The sequence below is a fragment of the Pteronotus mesoamericanus genome, unplaced genomic scaffold (genome assembly GCF_021234165.1).
Source record: "Pteronotus mesoamericanus isolate MK-2021 breed Mesoamerican mustached bat unplaced genomic scaffold, CSHL_Meso_final contig_164, whole genome shotgun sequence".
Classification (NCBI taxonomy): domain Eukaryota; kingdom Metazoa; phylum Chordata; class Mammalia; order Chiroptera; family Mormoopidae; genus Pteronotus; species Pteronotus mesoamericanus.
The window spans coordinates 15,409,426-15,427,462 of NW_026555065.1; the positions used below are offsets into that span (position 1 = coordinate 15,409,426).

The window sequence follows — 18,037 nt, forward strand, 5'->3', positions numbered from 1 at the left end:
AAATCATTCTTAAATTCTGCTGCTTCACACTTTTGAAATAATGATCTGAGCTAATATGCACTATATATTTACTATATAGTAGGCACTGTTCTAAACACTTGATATTTTAATTCTATAGAAACCCCAGGTGGTAAAATACTCTAATCAGCTACACTTTATAGATGAGAAAACTGAGGCAAAAAGAGGTTAACCAACTTGTCCGTGATTCCAACATTAGTAAATGTTAGCCCAACAGACAACCCCAGAGGCTACATTTTTAATCACCGCAAATTCTGTTCCTCCTGTTAATACACAAAGCAATTTCATGGACGTAAAGAAGACATGGAGCTTTAAACTTAGGATCATTAAAAACGAATGAACAAAAAATAGAATTGAGCCCTGGCTGGTGTGGCTCAGTGGACTGAACGCCAGCCTGTGAACCTAAGGGTCACCGGTTTGATTCCCAGTCTAGGGCACACGCCTGGGTTGTGGGTCAGTCCCCAACAGAGTGCGCATGAGAGGCAACCACACATTGATGTTTCTCTCCCTCTTTTTCTCCCTCAGTTGCCCTCTCTCTAAAAATAAATAAAATCTTTTTAAAAAATAAATAAAAATAAAATAAAGAATTGAGTGTATCTGCCATATGTTTAATTTAAACATAGCAAACAACATGTCTGTTGAATCATTGACTGACATCCCAGATGTTTTAACAGAAAACAATTTGTGAATAAAAGAGAGAATCTTAGAACTGGGAATGACAGTATATGTCACCTCATCCAGCCTCTGAGTTTTGTAGTTGAAGTTTACAGTCCTAGGGAGGTTATGATTTTTGTCCAACATAGAGAGTAATGGATGAGCAGAGACTAGATCCCAAGCTTCCTTATCTAGTGAGTTCCTCCTTTACGATATTCTGCTGGAAATGAAGCTGTTGGAGACTTTTACATGAGCAGACTTTGACATTAACATCAAGGAATGTAATCATGCCTTGGAAATGTTGCCAGTGGTGGGGAACTGGGGTAGGTAGATTTTAGGTCTGACTGTGCACTGTCAACGTTCTTTCCCCAGTCAGCCTGGGGAAAGTGGTAGTGAATGTAGATGCCTCCCGCGTGGCTGCTGAGACAGGGAAAAGCCATGCCTGTTTCCACTGGGGGCCGGTTCCCCTCTGCAGAGTTGCTCATTACCAAGACTCAGCACAACTCCACTGGGACCCTATGGTATTAGTTTCCTATTGGTGCTGTAACATATTGTCACAAACTTAGTGGCTTAATACAACACATTGTCTTACAGTTCTGCATGTAAGGTCTGACATGGGTCTCACTGTGCTCAGACCAAGGTATTGGCTGGGCTGTGTTTCTTTCTGGAGGCTCTAGGGGAGGATCTGTTTCTTTGCATTTTCCAGCCTCAGAGGCCATTCACATTGTTTGGCTTGTGGCCCCTTCCTCTGTCTTCAAAGTCAGCAACAGTGGGTTGAGTCGTTTTTATACCACATCTCTCTGAGCCACCCTTCTGTCATCACATATCTTTCTGACTCTGACCTCAGCTGAGAAAAGTTCTTGGTTTTTAAGGACTTACAGAGTGAGCAGGCCCACCCAGATAATCCACAATAGTCTCCCCATCTCAAGGTCTTTAATTTTAATATTTGCCAAGTCCCCTTTTCCATGTAAGGTAACACATTAATAAGTTCCAGGGATTAGGGCCTGGACAACTTTAAGGAACTATCCCTCTGCCTACTATTCATATTGGGGCAGATAAACCCTCTTATGCCTGACACAACTGCAGAAAAGATTAATGAAAAGAGTACAGGCTTCAGGATTATGGGCTGTGAATTTGATTCCCAGCTCTGCCACTTTACTAGCCATATGACCTTGGACAAGTCACTCAGCCTCTCTGAGCTTCAGTTTCCTTATCCAAAAAAAGTAGTAAGCACTATAGAACTTGAATTCTAGAGTTAGTATGAAGAATAAATTAAATAATGCTGTAAGATCCTACAGAAATGTAAGTTTCATTTTACTTTGTCATTTGGTCCAGCTGTATTAGGAATATGTGAATTAGTATTTAGGAACAATAAACTATCATATACCTTTCTTATCTATTCTGACATGCAAGAATTAATAGAATCTCTAAATTCATCCACTTGTTTAACAAACTACTGTCTTCACATAATTGAACTAGGTGCCCAGAACACAATGAGAAACAAGATATGGTCCTGCCCTCAAGGAATTTATAATGGGGAGGGAGCAGAGTGGAAGCTCTATACTTCACCAGATACCATCCTCAGTGATGTGTTCTGGTAGAGGGGTGTGCAGAGTGCACAGAGCACAGACCAGTGGGTCATCTAAAGCACTCTGAGAGGTCAGGGGAGGATTTTCAGAGGAGTATATGCTTATGGTGAGTTTTCAGAGAAGGTAAAAACTGCCTATTTGAAGAAAGGGTGATAAGGACACATTCCACAGGAGGGAAAAACAGGATACTCCAAGGCAGAAAAGGATAGATTAGCATGCCCTGTCCAAGGAACTGTAAGTGGGCCCTTGGATGTCGCAATGGATACATGCCTGCACATATCCATGCAAGGTATAAGGCCAAGGGGAAGCCACAGGGCCAGCCACCAAAGACCCCTGCGCCAAGGCAAGTAGCTGAGTGTGTCTCAGAGGTTGCAGGAAATCATTCAAGATTTTAAGCAGGGTGACATAAACATATTTGTGTGTTAGAAAGTCTGCTCCAGTAGCAGAGTGAGTGACTAATAGGAAGGAAGCATGACTGTGAGCAGTGAGAACAGTTAAGAGCTACAGTAGAGACACAGGATGGATGGGAGGAGAGTACTGACGTAAGAGACGTTAAAAGACTAGAATTCACAGTCCTTGTAAATTAATAAAAAAAATCTTTGTGACTTTTGTAGATTAGTCCCATGTATGGAAGATCAGATTTTTTTCCTTCTTTTTAAAAATATATTTTATTGATTATGCTATTACAGTTTTTCTGTTTTTTCCTCCACTTTATTCCCCTCCACCCTGCACCCCCCTCCCACCAAGATTCCCTCCCTACCCTAAGTTCATGTCCATGAGTTGTACATATAAGTTCTTTGGCTTCTCCATTTCCTATACTATTCTTAATCTCCACCTGTCTGTTTTGTACCTACCAGTTATGCTTCTTATTCCCTGTACCTTTTCCCCCATTCTCCCTCTCCTTCTCCCCTCTGACCTCCATTTCTGTGATTCTGTTCCTATTCTAGTTGTTTGCTTAGTTGTCTTTTTTTTTTTTTTTAGGTTCAGTTGTTGATAGTTGTGAGGTTGTTGTCATTTTACTGTTCATAGTTTTTGATCTTCTTTTTCTTAGATAAGTCCCTTTAACATTTTAACATTTCATATAATAAGGGCTGGGTGATAATGAACTCCTTTAACTTGACCTTTCTTGAAAAGCACTTTATCTGTTCTTCCATTCTAAATGATAGCTTTGCTGGATAGAGTAATCTTGGATGTAGGTCCTTGCCTTTCATGACTTTGAATACTTCTTTCCAGCCCCTTCTTGCCTGTAAGGTTTCTTTTGAGAAATCAGCTGATAGTCTCATAGACACTCCTTTGTAGGTAACTGTCGCCTTTTCTCTTGCTGCTTTTAAGATTCTCTCCTCATCTTTCATCCTGGGTAATGTAATTAGGATGTGCCTTGGTGTGTGCTTCCCTGGGTCTCCCTGAGCTCCAATTTCTTTGGGACTCCTGGAAGTCTATTTCCTTCACTAGATTGGGGAAGTTCTCATTCATTATTTTTTCAAATAAGTTTTCAATTTCTTGCTCTTCCTCTTCTGCTTCTGGCACCCCTATGATTCAGATGTTGGAATGTTTCAAGTTGTCCTGGAGGTTCCTAAGCCTCTCCTCATCTTTTTGAATTCTTGTTTCTTCATTCTGTTCTGGTTGAATGTTTATCTTTTCCTTCTGCTCCAAATCGTTGATTTGAGTCCCAGTTTCCTTCCCTTCACTGTTGGTTTCCTGTATATTTTTCTTTCTTTCACTTTGCATAGCCTTCATTTTTTCCTTCATTTTGCGGCCATACTCCGTCATTTCTGTGAGCATCCTGATTACCAGTGTTTTGGACTGTTCATCTGATAGGTTGGCTATCCCTTCATCACTTATTCTGTTTTTGGAGCTTTGATCTGCTCTTTCATTTGGGCCAGATTTCTTTGTTTCATTGTGCCTGTTACATTGGAAGGGGCAGAGCCTTATGTATTCTCCAGGGCAGGGCAACCCAGGTCACTGTGGTGTGATGCTGTGCATGGGGGAGGGGTCCAAGAGGGAACAATGCCACTTGCTTGGCTCTTGGCAGGCTTTCAGTCACTTTTCCCACTACCCACAAGCAAATTGGGCCCTTCTAGAGCTGATTCCAGGGTGGGTGGGTTTGTGTACATTCTAGATACCTGTGGGTCTCTCCATGGAACTCTCCCGTGAGGCTAGGAGTTTCTCCCACCACCACAATCCCCACAGGTTTCTACAGCCAGAGGTTCTGAGGCTGAGGCTTTCTTTTCCTGCACTGGAACCCTGGATTGCGTGTTCTCTCTTGCTCTCCTGTCGTTCCTCTTGGTTTATTCACGTGCAAATGTGGGACTGCCTGGTCCACCAGCCACCACCTCGCCCACCTGGTCCTCTAGCCACCACCTGGCCCCACATCCTCTTCGCCCTCGCTGCCCATGCCCCCCCCCCCCCGCCCAGGTCTGGGTGAATTTTTTTTCTTTAAGAACTTGGTTGTCAGACTTCCATACAGTTAGATTTTCTGGCAGTTCTGGTTATTTTTGGTTTTTAAATTTGTTATTGTTCTCCTTTTGGTTGTGCAAACAGGCTAAGTGTATCTACCTATGTCTCCATCTCGGACAGAAGTGGAAAATCAGATTTTCTACTGAAAACATTACAAAAGTATATCCAAATGAAATGCCAAAAATAGAGGGCTAATTGTTTATTGAAAATCCTCTGCTGCTTGTGACATTATCAATAATCAGTGAGAGCCCTAAACATTTCTTGATGAATTTCCTTTTAGAGTTGGACTTCTTGTTGGTTTTTTTGATATAGTAGAAAGTTTGGGATAGGTTTTAGTATCTTAAATAGTAATAATAAAGGCATTGACTCACTGGGTGTGTCTATGGAGAAATAGTTAAGTTCAACTTAGGCAAAGCCCATACTGAGGGAAGAAGTGGGAGAGCCAAGAAATAGCTCGCGTTTCCTGAAACTGCCAAGAGAGTTGTCTATATTGAGAGTTACTTGCTCAATTACTGATTAATTGCTCAATTTCTTTTTTAAAATCTGGATAAACTTGAGAAAATTGCAAAAATTAAAGTCATATCTACATCAAACCACTACCTATCAGCAATTACATTTTGTTTATATGTTTGAAATTTGGCTTCAAGCTCTTGGACATAGAGGCAGATCATACATCAGCCTGGGAGAAAACCATTTCAAAATCAATGCTTGCAGGCAAAGTGTTGAGTCATTAAGGAATTATTTGTCCCACTTGTAGATGTGACTATCACCCAGGGAACAGCGTCCTGGCCTCTCCTATCTTCCAAGTCCTTCCTACAGTCTGGAAGTATGACACCAACCCAAACTTTCTTTTTACATATGAGTAGAAATCTTAAGAGTCTAGGACCACTCACTAGGCCTTCTTCCTTAATTTGCAAAGTCTGCCTTCAGTGGGTTCTGCAGCTGATTTGTTTTTTAAGAGAGAAATATGCCTACAAAATTCCCCAGTATTTTCTCTTGCATTTCAAGGACTCTGACTTTAACAGCAAGTCTGGATAGTAAAAAATATACAAAAAAGAGGGATTACTCTAAAGCTTAAACTTAGAACAAAGAGAAAAAGGGGAACTTTAAGAGTTAAACTCTCAAGATAGACCACCTACCATCAGAAGCCACTAGCCGTCCAGATGGTCAGGAGCAGAGCAAAGGGTGAGATCAGAGGCCAGTCTACTCTACCTGTTTTCTTGCATTCATTCATTCATTCATCCATCCATTCATTCATTCATTCCTCCATTTGACAAATATGTTTTGAGGGCCAGTATGCACTGTGGACTCTAAATATAGTGCTCATGGGAGGTTGTCACTGCCCTTAAAGGAGTCCCAGTCCAGTGGGGAATACTGCTAAGCAAACAAAGAATTCCTTAGCTGTTACGACACTGGTGGAGTAAAATAAATCTGGAAGTAGTTTGAAGAGAAACCAAAATAAAGAGAAGGGCACTTTTGGTAATGTATAAGAGTAACATTTTAAACATAAAAACTACAATGAAAAAGGAAGCACCTTATATGAAATAGTTAAGGTCCAATTTGACTAGTTCTGTAGCAATATCCTGCTGCCTGTTGAAACATAAAATTAAGTATCACCTTAAACAAATCCAAACCTTCTTTAGAGGAAAAATACATACCATAAATACGAAAAAAACACTGATTTGTATTTGTGACCAAAGTACTAAATGTTTCACTTGCAATTTTACAAATGATATGCCAGAGCATGAAGAAAAGTTTAATTTTGAATAGTTTATTTTAAAAAATCATTCATTTTTAACAAGAAAGGCAATACACTCTTATAGAAAATTAGGAGAATAAAGAAAATTATAAAAAAGCATATGAAAAATTTCACCCAGTTATTGAGTAAAAAATTGTGGATGATTAAGCTCCAAAACAGGAAAAAAAACAAAAGCACTTGATTGTATGTGTGTGTCCCGGAGTTCAGGATGGCTCACTCTCTGATGTGTTCCCTTCAGCTTTGTCGGGCCCCGGCCTCGTGCGCATGGTGACAATTTGTGCTGAATCTGTCATAAAGCATCTGGACAGATTGGAGGAAGTCAGAAATGAGTTGGGCGCTCTCGACGTGCTGACCCTCATGAGGCGCATTATGGTGGACACGTCCAACATGCTCTTCCTGGGGATCCCCTTGGATGGTACCGAAACCTTCATTCTTATGACTTAACATTCTGCCATTTATTGATCAAAGGGATGAGAGGAAGAGTAGACTCAAGTGAAAATATGCTGTTTTCTACATTGTTTTTCTTCCAACATCTCTAAGATTTCCCAAGATTTTTTCCTAGTGTGTCTGCCTTGTTCACTTATAAGGTACACATTTCTGTAAAGTAGGGGACCATCTATTTATTTTGTATCTCTTTTCATTGCTCTAGGAAATAGAATTCTACCCACAGCCAAAACTCAATAAATGTGATCAGTTTGATTGGTCGTTAATATACTCCCCCTCCAAACAGATATATTTAAGCATTTTCAGCCATTCTTTTGGGGCATGATATATACATACACACACACACATACATATATACACACACTTCCATGTGTAGATATACAAACACACCCCTCCCTCAAAGCTCTAAGTATGAAAATTTTGACTGTCTGCACGATGATGATAGTGCTGCTTGCTGATGCAGGAATCAATGATGAGAGCTACCATTAATTTACTATCTACCATGTACCAAAGAGCATAAGAAGTTGCTTTACATATAGATGGCCATTAAGCATTTTTAACAACCCTGGCAATTTGTCTTACTTAAGATGCTACTTTCCTCATTATACTATAGGAACAAACATTAAAACACATACATGCAATTCTACCACCACCTAAAAACAAACATTAATCACTGGGATTAATTCCATTTTGCTGTTGCCTAGCTTCATACAATTTTTCCTGAATTAATTTCTAGCAGTGTTCATTGATTCATACATTTATTTAGCATATAGTTATTGATTGCCTCTTTATGCAGAAACTATTATAGGGTTCTGAGGATAGAGCAGTGAAGAAGGCAAAGTCCCTGCCTTCAGGGAGTCTATATTTCCGTGATATACAGGCAGTAAACAAATAAATATTTATTTATTTATACACACACACACACACACACACACTTGTACTATATAACAAGTAATATTATTTTGCCTATAATATATTAAATGATAAAAAGTCATTTGAAGAAAAAACAAAGCAGGGCAAGGAGATAGTAAATGAAGAGGGGTGGTCCGTGGGAGTGGACGTGGCTCTTGTGGAGAGCTGGGTCAGGGAAGGCCTCTGTAGAGAAGACATCTGCCTGTACGCCTAAATGAGGTAAGGCCACAGGCTCCACACAGAGAGGAGGGAACGCACTGTGGTCATCAGAACAAACCAGCTGAGCTCTAACACCTGCTGCCTAACTGTCCATATTTGGACAAATAGACAAGCTCTAAGCCCTCCCCTTCTTTTCTCAGCTCTCTTTGCCTCATCTTCCCTGCTCTTTACTCCTCACAAGAACCACAGAAACCTCATCTGATTGCCATTTGGATGGGAACTTCCATTCACTGTGAGGAATTTGAGTCACACCCTCTTGCCTGATCCCCTTTCACGCAGAGGCTCCAACCCCAGCTTGCCTGTTCTAGACACATCTTTCCTCAGGCTAGGCAAGTACATATTTTATAGGTCCTTGCTCCTTGGTTCCCTGCTAGCCCTGATTCTTAGGAAGGATCATGTAAAGGGAATTGTAAATGTCTCTGTTAACTTTTGGATACTGACTATGATGTTAAGAACCTGCATGAGTCATGCAGAGTTATTTTATTTCCTTTCTCCTCACCCAGTCCTTGCTAAATTCTTTGTCTAAGAGACCCAGAGCAATGAAAAGAAAGGGACATTGCCCTGAAGTGGGGCAAAACTGGGCTCCACCCCAAGGGCCTGCTTGCCACATTGGCTGCATGGAGTCAGGCAAGCTTCTCAATTTCCATGAACTGCAGTTTCTTCATCTGCCAAATGATGACACTTTCACTCTCCTAGCAAGACTGTAAGGATCAAATGAAGTCTCTTTTGCAAAGCATCTTGCACAGTGGCTGGTATTTAGCAGTTGAAAATAATGTGTTCCCTTCCCTATTGTATAATTCAGAAAAAGCAGGGGTTTTCTCTGCCCTCAATTTTCAATTTAATTAAAAAACACTTATGAAGAGTTGACTATACATGAGGCTCAAGACAAGGCATTGAAGATACTAAAATGACTTGTACATTCTGAACGGAATATAAATATGAAAGCTATGTAATGAGTGTGATGGCAAAAAATATGAATAAAGCACTATGAGGTGAGAATACAATTAAAAGCTATTAATTAGGTACATACTCCAAGTAAATTATTCACTTAATGGCTCTGCTTACCCAACACCAAATGAAGTTAAAATGTGGCTGCTGGCTGCCTAACAGGAGAGTGGCAGGGCTCACTGCCCGCCGCCCCCTCCTCCCTGCCCCAGGTACCAGAACTGAGGCCACAACAGCCATAATTACTAATGTCCCTTTTATTCCCCACTGTCCAAAAAAAACAGGAGTGACATGGAGGCTCAGCCAGAGACTCAGAGAATCTCAGCATGTGAGATTCTAGGCTGTGTCTCCAGCACAAAGTTGAAAACTGGCAAATCTTTGAATCTTTGATCAGCTCAGCCAGTTTAGACGTCAAGCAGAATAAATTAGTGTTGATTTGTCTAGTGGCAATAATGTGGCTAGAATGCCCACTGAAGGGGGAACCTTGCCTAGCTTAGAACTCCAGACCGGTAGGTATCTTTTCCGCTCAGAGTACTCTTTTTGGGCTCGTTTTTGTTCAACTGCTATTTGTTTGTTTTTCTAGAAAGTGACATCGTAGGTAAAATCCAAGGTTATTTTGAGGCGTGGCAAGCTCTCCTTCTCAAACCAGACATCTTCTTTAAGATTTCTTGGCTCTACAAAAAGTATGAAAAGTCTGTGTAAGTAACACAAGTTTGGAAAATTTGTCCATGAGATTGGATTGTTTTTTCTTTGTGTCTTTGCTATTGTTGGCCTCTTCAGCAAGTTCTCTGCTCACTAGAGCCCACAAGGGAGATGTTGATTAGGTTGCTGATGTAACACTTTCTACATCAATTTGGCTGAATGTAGCTGGACCAGAGAGTAAAGGAAGACTTTGGCCAGGGCACCTTCTCAACAACGGGGCCAAGTGGGTTGTCTGAGAACTCCATATCTGCAACTAAAACATTGCAGTGTATTTTGAGTTGAAAAGAAGAGTTGGCTGAACATGTCATTGTTATCTATCAAAATTCTCTTCGCATGTCAGAAAAATGGAAACATGGAATCATTTTATAATTGTATTGCTTCTGAGTAAATTTAACTTAATTCAACTTGTAGGAACTGAGAGTTTCAAAAGAAATTTTTTCATAATGAACATAATGAACTTCAATAAAATGTATGGTTTTTTATTTTTGTTTTTTAGATGTAGATTTTTGCATCTTTCAGGGGTTCTGAAACCATCATTAAATGGTTTTGCTTTGGTCTTAGGCTAGTATAGCAGAAAACTGGACAAATATCCAATGGCCTTAGGTAATCAATGGGATTTTTTAGTGTAAGTAGCCGGCCATTAAGCACTGCCTGCCCACTCTGTAATCACCAGTGGAAAAGCCCATGGGATCTAGAGGCAAAGAGATGTGGTTTGTAGCCTGTCCCTACCACTTAGTAACTAAATGAACTTGAGAAGTTATTTAAAGTTAAGAAAAAATAACAAAACAACCCCATGACTTCCAAAGTGGAGAGGTAAGTTGATGAGATCCTATATGGAAGAAAATTAACACAGAGCCTGGGCCACAGTAGACACTAAATACATTAGTTTTCCCTTCCCCTCTGTTCATATTTTCCCCATATGTTCTTGACCACCTTAAATCCTCCATTTCTAAAAGTTTTCAAACTTTTTTGAAGACCCAACTTTATCCTGTTTCTGTATTTTTAAATTCAATAGGAATAGTCTCTAGGGAGGAAGCCAACTTGATGTTGCTTTATATATTTTCATATGGTTAATGAGTATTAGATAGATGTTTGGAGACCCTTTTATACATTTCATTTCATTTCTACCAGAGTTTATTGTGACTTGAATTAATGACATAAAGGATTCATCATTTCACTGAAATAAGATTTGGTCATGGTTCTTGGTTATTAGTTTAGCTTTGGTCTTGGCCAGCAGGCCCATAGAAACTTATTGCATGAGACTGTATAACAGTTTCTCTTAGGTTTCTGTAGAAATAGCTTAGCAACATTTTCTCTATATATAACATTTGTCAATGGTGTGTGCACTAGTTTATATCTCTTATGTCATAGAGCAATAAAGACCCAGAGAAATCCTTTAAGTTCTTCCCCTCTATGCCCTTGCAGTAATGTCAATATTTTTATTGAGGTATAATTGACATATAACATTATATTAGTTTTAGGTGTACAACAAAGGGATATTGCAAAATGATCATCACAATAAATCCAATGAACACCTGTCACCATAGATGATATAACTGTTTTTCTTGTGATCAGAAATTTTAGGATCTACTCTCTCTCTTAACAACTTTCTTTTTTCTTTTTTTCTCTTGATAACTTTCAGGTCTGCAATATGGTATTCTTTATTATTTACAGTCATCATGGTGTACATTACAACCCCAGGACTTGATTACTTTATAACTGAAAATTTACACCTTTTGACCACCTTCATCCATTTGTCCATCCCCCCACCCCTGGCAACTCTCAGTCTGTTCTGTTATCTATGAGCTCAGGTTTCTTTTTTCTTTTTTCTTTTTTTTTAAGATTCCATATATAAGTGAGATCATACAGTATTCATCTTTATCATGCTAATACTTTAAAAAATATACCTATGAAAATATACCTATGAAAAGGATCCTCAAACATCTACTCCCATCCTTATTTAATTTTATATTTTTGCTTCTTTTAATACAGCAATGTTGTTCTCTACTTTTTATTTTGGCAAGGGTAAGGCTTTTCAGTCACAGAATACCTTACATAAGTGTTTGTATTACATTTAATATAATACAGAATATTGTCCCCTGAGATTGGGGAAAAACACACTTACCGACGAACACATACACTTAAAGACAAAGCCAAGAATAACAGATCTCAAGGTGGCCTCATCACTCATCTAGTCTAATCCCTTTACTTTAAAAGATACATAAGGCTCAGAGACTTACAGTAGGTTATGTAGAAAGAGAACAACCTGGTCTAGAACTCGACCCTTTGTCCAAAGAGCTCGTCACTCCCCGACACTGTCAAAATACCTATACACATTTATTCAGCCATTCATTGATTCAACAAATATTTACTTAGTGTTTATTATGTGGCAGACACTGCAAGGTGTGAGAATAAATATCAAGATTAATAAACAGACACTTGAGTTTACTGGGTAGAACAGAAATCTCAAACCCAATAGTCTTGAGGGCCAGGCAGATAAAAGTGGGTTGGGTGGACATAGTCAACAGAAAATGGAGGTGCCCATGACAAACTGGAAAGTGCAGGTCCCCACTAAAGACATTCAATGGTTTTGGTTTGGGTTTTGGTTTTTTCGTTTATACACTGCACTGGCCAAATAAAAAATAAGAAAACATGATTGGACTTAGCTTTTGGAACCAGTTTTTAACCCTTAAATAGAGGTTACAGCCTTGATTTTGTTATCCATACCTAGACACTCTAGTTCCTTAACATGAAGTATAATGTATATGTAATTTAAGGGTATTTGTGAAGAATTAAGTATAAATTCAGTTATTCATAAGCACTAATGGTTTTAATTAAAGCAGGTTAATTTTATCTAAACAAATGGCAAATGAATCCATTTTTCTACATGTCTTAATTGAGTCCAGACAGATTATAGTTTCACTTTTTCTTTTCCAGCAAGGATTTGAAAGATACCATGGAAATTCTGATAGAAGAAAAAAGACACAGGATTTCCACAGCAGACAAACTGGAAAGCTGTCTGGATTTTGCCACTGAGCTGATTTTTGCCGAGGTACTGACCTGAGCTAACCATACTTCATGCACAACAAATGTGTTTGACTGTTTGGGTATAAGTGTGTTAAGATTTCCTCTTGTGATCATGTTGTATATTTCTGCTTTTAAGTATCTGCTCCAGGTCTTCTATAATGTCCAACTCAAATGGCCCATTCATTAGACATTCTAGTTAAAACCAACCTTTATGACTGAAGCTAATCTGTGCCTGCAAAGTACCAAATATGGAAACAGGGCAGTCCAAAGACACTAACTACAAAGATAACTTGTTACTAATAGTTCCGCTTTGAGCTGAAGATTATGAAAAATGTTCACAGTCAATCACAGAAACACGTTAATTTCTATTATTTCATTTTGGTGAGGTTCTTGATCCTTGAGCATCACCTCCCCTCCTTTTGTGAAATTTTGATTCACTTTTCCAAATTTTTCCCCCCTTTCCATTACACAGAAACGTGGTGACATGACAAAAGAGAACGTGAACCAGTGCATATTGGAAATGATGATCGCAGCGCCGGACACCATGTCTGTCTCCGTGTTCTTCATGCTGTTTCTCATTGCAAAGCACCCTAACATTGAAGAGGCAATAATGAAGGAAATTCAGACTGTTATTGGTAATAATTTATCAAATAAACAATAGCGCTTAGAAAACAATACCTTCAGAATATAAGCTTCTTATGTCCTAAGAATCTGATGTCAAACAAAATCTTTTTTATAATCCATACAGAGGACAATAAAGCAAGTCCTTTTGTCACACTTTCATTATGCCAGATAGGTTAAAAAAATACAGTTTTTTCTGTGTTTTATTTGATTATAAAAATAATACATGCTCATTGATGTAGACTTTTCTCTCCTGACCTTGCACAGTCGCTATGAAACAAGTTACTTGGTTGTGGAAAGATACTATCTTTTAAACACCATTTCAGTGCTGCTTGAAATAGTTGACAGTAAGTTAAGTATGTGAGAGAAGGGGTCTACAGATGCACCCCGACATCTACAGATGTAGGTAGGAAACTGCCTGGCAAGTTAGATAGCAAGGGGTCAGAATAACACCTGGGCTCCAAATTCCACAGTGTTCCCTCAAATGTCCCTGTCAGGTTACGGGCCCTGTGACAGGTGCAGTGGCACAGCGGTGAACGAGCCAGTGTCCTCCCTGTACTCACGGGGCTCAGGGATTGGTGGGGAGGAGAACTCAACAAGCAAGCTCAGTGGAGTGAAGGGAGGGGACCATAGAATGATGGCATTCAGGGAACAAGGCGGGGGAGAATTATTCTTGAGACCATATCCTTTAATACAACTTCCTTGAGAAGCGGAAAGTGTTTGTGCCTCATTTTGTCCCCCTGACACTTCAACAGACCTCTGCAAAGATGAAAAAGCAGCAGAACCATTTGCACAAATGTCCATGCTGCCTCTCGAGACACACAATGGTAACTCCTTCCTAGGGAATGCCTTTGCTTACCCAGATAAAAACACCCCATTAGACCCTTAAGTGTACAAAGAGCAGTATGTGAGAGGCAGGGCTGTTAGAGTTCTCTGACCAAATGAGACCTTTCCTGAGTGGCACATTTGTACAGGAGACAGGGCTGCCTCAGGACCCTCATCTGCTTTTGATTCTGCAAAGGTGGTAGCCCATTTGAGGCTCTGAATGTTCTGAAGTTTTACCAATCCTGGGAGTCATCCGAGCTTCTCTGACTAGTGTCAGGCCAGTCTGAGACAGTGGGGGTACCCTTCAACCTCCAGCACACCTGGGGCTGATCCGAGGCACCCATTTTGTTGCAGTAGGAGGCAGGGACATTTCTTGCCACTCAGCCACAAAAGGTGGTGTCCTGGGCAGGTGACTGTACAAGTACCCAGAGAAGAAAATGTCATTGAAACTAAGGTCACTGTCTGACTTTGACTAGAGAAGGAGTGAATGTCTCCCATAATTTAGAGTAGGAGACAAAACTCTAAGACCTCAAAGGCCAGCCAGATAAATGTCTGAAGCAGGCTAGTAGGTCCACATGAGACTGCAGAGGGGGTGCCCCTCTACCGGGCTTACTAGCCACTCAACTTCAGCCCATTGTTGCCATGGGGTGATGTGAGTTCAATGTTACCAGGTTTTTAAATTTTTTATAAAAATCCAGGATTTTCTATGAAATTTCCCAGCTTCTAAAATACTTGGCTTCAAATCTGAATTTTTATAAAATGCTCTGTAGGCCAAATATAATATATTTTTCACAGGTTGCTGGTTTGCATTAGAGTTATAAATTTTTTTCCAACCAAGAAAAAACTGTCCTGCGGAAACTACAGGAGTTTTAATACCCACCACATGTTGAAACTAACATTACCTCTTTGTCCTTTTTAATCTATTCCCACAGGTGAAAGAGACATAAGGATTGATGATGTGCAAAAATTAAAAGTGGTGAAAAACTTTATCAATGAGAGCATGCGGTACCAGCCTGTTGTGAACTTGGTCATGCGCAAAGCCTTACAGGATGATATCATCGATGGTTACCCAGTGAAAAAGGGGACTAACATTATCCTGAATATTGGAAGAATGCATAAGCTTGAATTTTTCCCCAAGCCTAATGAATTTACTCTTGAAAACTTTGCAAAGAACGTAAGTGCTTTTCCTTAAAACCAAGTATGCCACTCTTTAAGGTGTCAGCTGTTAAATCCTCTCTAGTTCAGTGTTTGCACCATGAACATTTCATTCTATTTACTTCGTCTCCTCTGCAGCCTCACCAGAAACCCACATTTTCCCTAGTTTGGACCATGGTTACTGCATTTGTCCCTAAGTCAAGGATGCTGGGTCTCCAGCAGTAGGAAGTCTCTGCACGGTGGCCACATGATAGGTCAGAATGTTAAAAAGTCAGGACCTGAATTTGACTAAAATGAGGCAAATTTTGTTTAACCCAACCAACCCACTTTTCCATGTAAAGTTACTACTTTGTCATCATGTCAATTCACCTATAATAATAGTATCTCAGCAAAGCAAAGTCCACTTCTGCTTCAGATGGACATCAAATGAGATCAAAAGATTTGGTTTCTCCAGTCTTCCTTTGGTTCACAAAATGGCCCCACAAGCACTCATTCCCATTCTAAATAGGACTCGGTCATTAGAAGAGCTTTGGCTTTTTCTTTTTTTATCTTTGAAGTATACAGGAGACTCTGCTTCCCCTATGTCAAATTTTAGGCAATGATGTTTTTAACCTGTATTATCCAGAGAGTTCCCTCAGTGTCTTCTTTTTCCACTGGCGCATGGTATAGAAAGATGATAATTCATCTAGTTCTCCAATTCTTTCTGTTTCTGTATGAGCAACCCATGCCATGTTGACAGTTGGTCAGCAAAAACTTATTGGGAATCTAGTGTGTGACAGGCATTATGTGAGTAGAGATGTGGACAACAGATGTGGTACCCATTAATTTTTTGCATAACTAAAAACATTTAGATACTGATAGATCAGAAATCTGTATCTTTCCCTAAATTTGTCATTTGTCATTAAACTATATGACATAAACAGTCTTTGCTTTGGTGATTTGCAGAACAGTAGTAAAGCCGTGGCTATCCCAAAGAACTAGTTGAGTAACAGTGGCTGTAATAAAATGGTCTGCATTGCTTTACCCAGCACATTTACATGAAAGGCAAAACTGAGTACTGTCCAAGGTTGTGTGTGTACCATAGGGGATGAATGAAACTGGATGGAGAAAGGGGCTTACCTGAGTTACAGTCACTCTTCTCAGCAAAGGAGCAGTGTGGCTGAGACCCCAAGCCAGAGTATGCTAACTGACCGGTATGTTCAGAGTAACTCAAACAGAGACTGTATGATTCCAGCCTTTAAAATCCTAGCTAATTGTCTGATCATTTTCATAGGTTCCTTACAGGTATTTTCAGCCATTTGGTTTTGGTCCCCGTGGTTGTGCAGGAAAATACATCGCCATGGTGATGATGAAAGTCATCCTGGTGACAGTTCTGAGACGATTTCACGTGCAGACATTGCAAGGTCAAGGAGCGTGTGTGGAAAAGATGCTTATGAAAAATGATTTGTCCATACACCCAGATGAAGCATGCAACTTCCTGAATATGACTTTTATCCCAAGAAATTCAGACAAGTGCCTCGAATGCTGAAGAAGATTGGTCAGTACCTACTCCGGAGCACTTCTCATCAGTAGTTTACAAGAAAACCATTCATCTTTGCCAGTTAGTATCATCCTCATAGTGAACATTAGGTGGTGTATGGCATTTTATAGGCATACCTCTTATGGGCTGTCAGCAAACCAGGAGACATTGGTCATCTGATTTTGTCCAAACCAGAGAATCAAGAGCAAGAAAAAAAAAACACAGAAGCCAAGAGTTTGCAGGGGAAATGGTCAGCGAAAAACTGCGGCCTTAAAGGCCCAATTCCACAAAACGTGTTGGAAAACACAGGCCATCAGCAAAACTTACATCCAGCTGCCTGTGGTTTCTCCACTGCCCTGCCCCAAGAGCAGCTGAAAGTCTAGGGCAGAAGCCCTCCAGTCCATTAGAAAGAGCAGGCCAATCTCCAGGTGCCTGGAGTCAAACACACCTGCTAGTGTGAATAAAAGTGTCTGATTTGGTTTCCAGTGGGATTGGGGACTACAGTATTCATAGATTTTGGAGAAATACAAATTCAGCATTTTACTTTCCCTATTAATTATATTCAATTAACTCTTGTTTATCCACATGTGACCTGTCTGTAGCAAAAATTAAGTTGGAGACTACCCTTTCTCAGTCTCTCAATTCATGCCTCAGCCCCTTACCTCTGCTATAACAGGTATAGATTCAGGTAATACAAGGTAACTTAATAATTACTCAAATAAAATATATAGTTAGGACCATTTATCTGTTGTAGGAATAGAAAGTCACATAATGCATTTAAAATTCAAAAGGTTTTTTCATGTTTGCATTGTTGCCTAACTCTATTACTATGGGTAACCAAGAGATAGCTTTAAATAATGGCATCTAGTAACTCTTACAGGAGCTCCAGTGATTTGGGGAGGAGAAGTCCTCTGAATCTACATCTAATTCTACAGCCCAGTAGGTTCAAATATCTAAGGAGTGCTATTCCCATTGCATTGTCTTTCTCCCTTGACATTTTTCTCCGTTTTTTCTATGACCCCAAAGCCAAGGGCAACAGATTGTAGAGAACATGATTGGTGTGGAACCCCTGAATCATTATTTATCCTACCTCAGATTTAAGAGTTATTATGGAGATTTAACAATTGTGTAGTTTATTGAATCATCATACGTAGCCACGGACAAAATGTATACCTGTGAATTAGCTCAGTA

At 39.8% G+C, this 18,037-nt stretch overlaps 1 protein-coding gene across 1 annotated transcript in view; it reads left to right on the top strand.

Moving 5' to 3' along the window:
• LOC129063733 (aromatase) overlaps nucleotides 1–16,855 on the top strand; it is a 29,789-nt gene extending 12,934 nt beyond the window's left edge. The window contains exons 4-9 of the mRNA XM_054564796.1: nucleotides 6,716–6,892; nucleotides 9,581–9,695; nucleotides 12,637–12,751; nucleotides 13,199–13,361; nucleotides 15,105–15,346; nucleotides 16,601–16,855. Coding sequence (XP_054420771.1) covers nucleotides 6,716–6,892; nucleotides 9,581–9,695; nucleotides 12,637–12,751; nucleotides 13,199–13,361; nucleotides 15,105–15,346; nucleotides 16,601–16,855 — 1,067 coding nt within the window. The remainder of the gene's footprint in view (nucleotides 1–6,715; nucleotides 6,893–9,580; nucleotides 9,696–12,636; nucleotides 12,752–13,198; nucleotides 13,362–15,104; nucleotides 15,347–16,600) is intronic.
• The last annotated feature ends 1,182 nt before the right edge of the window (nucleotides 16,856–18,037 follow it).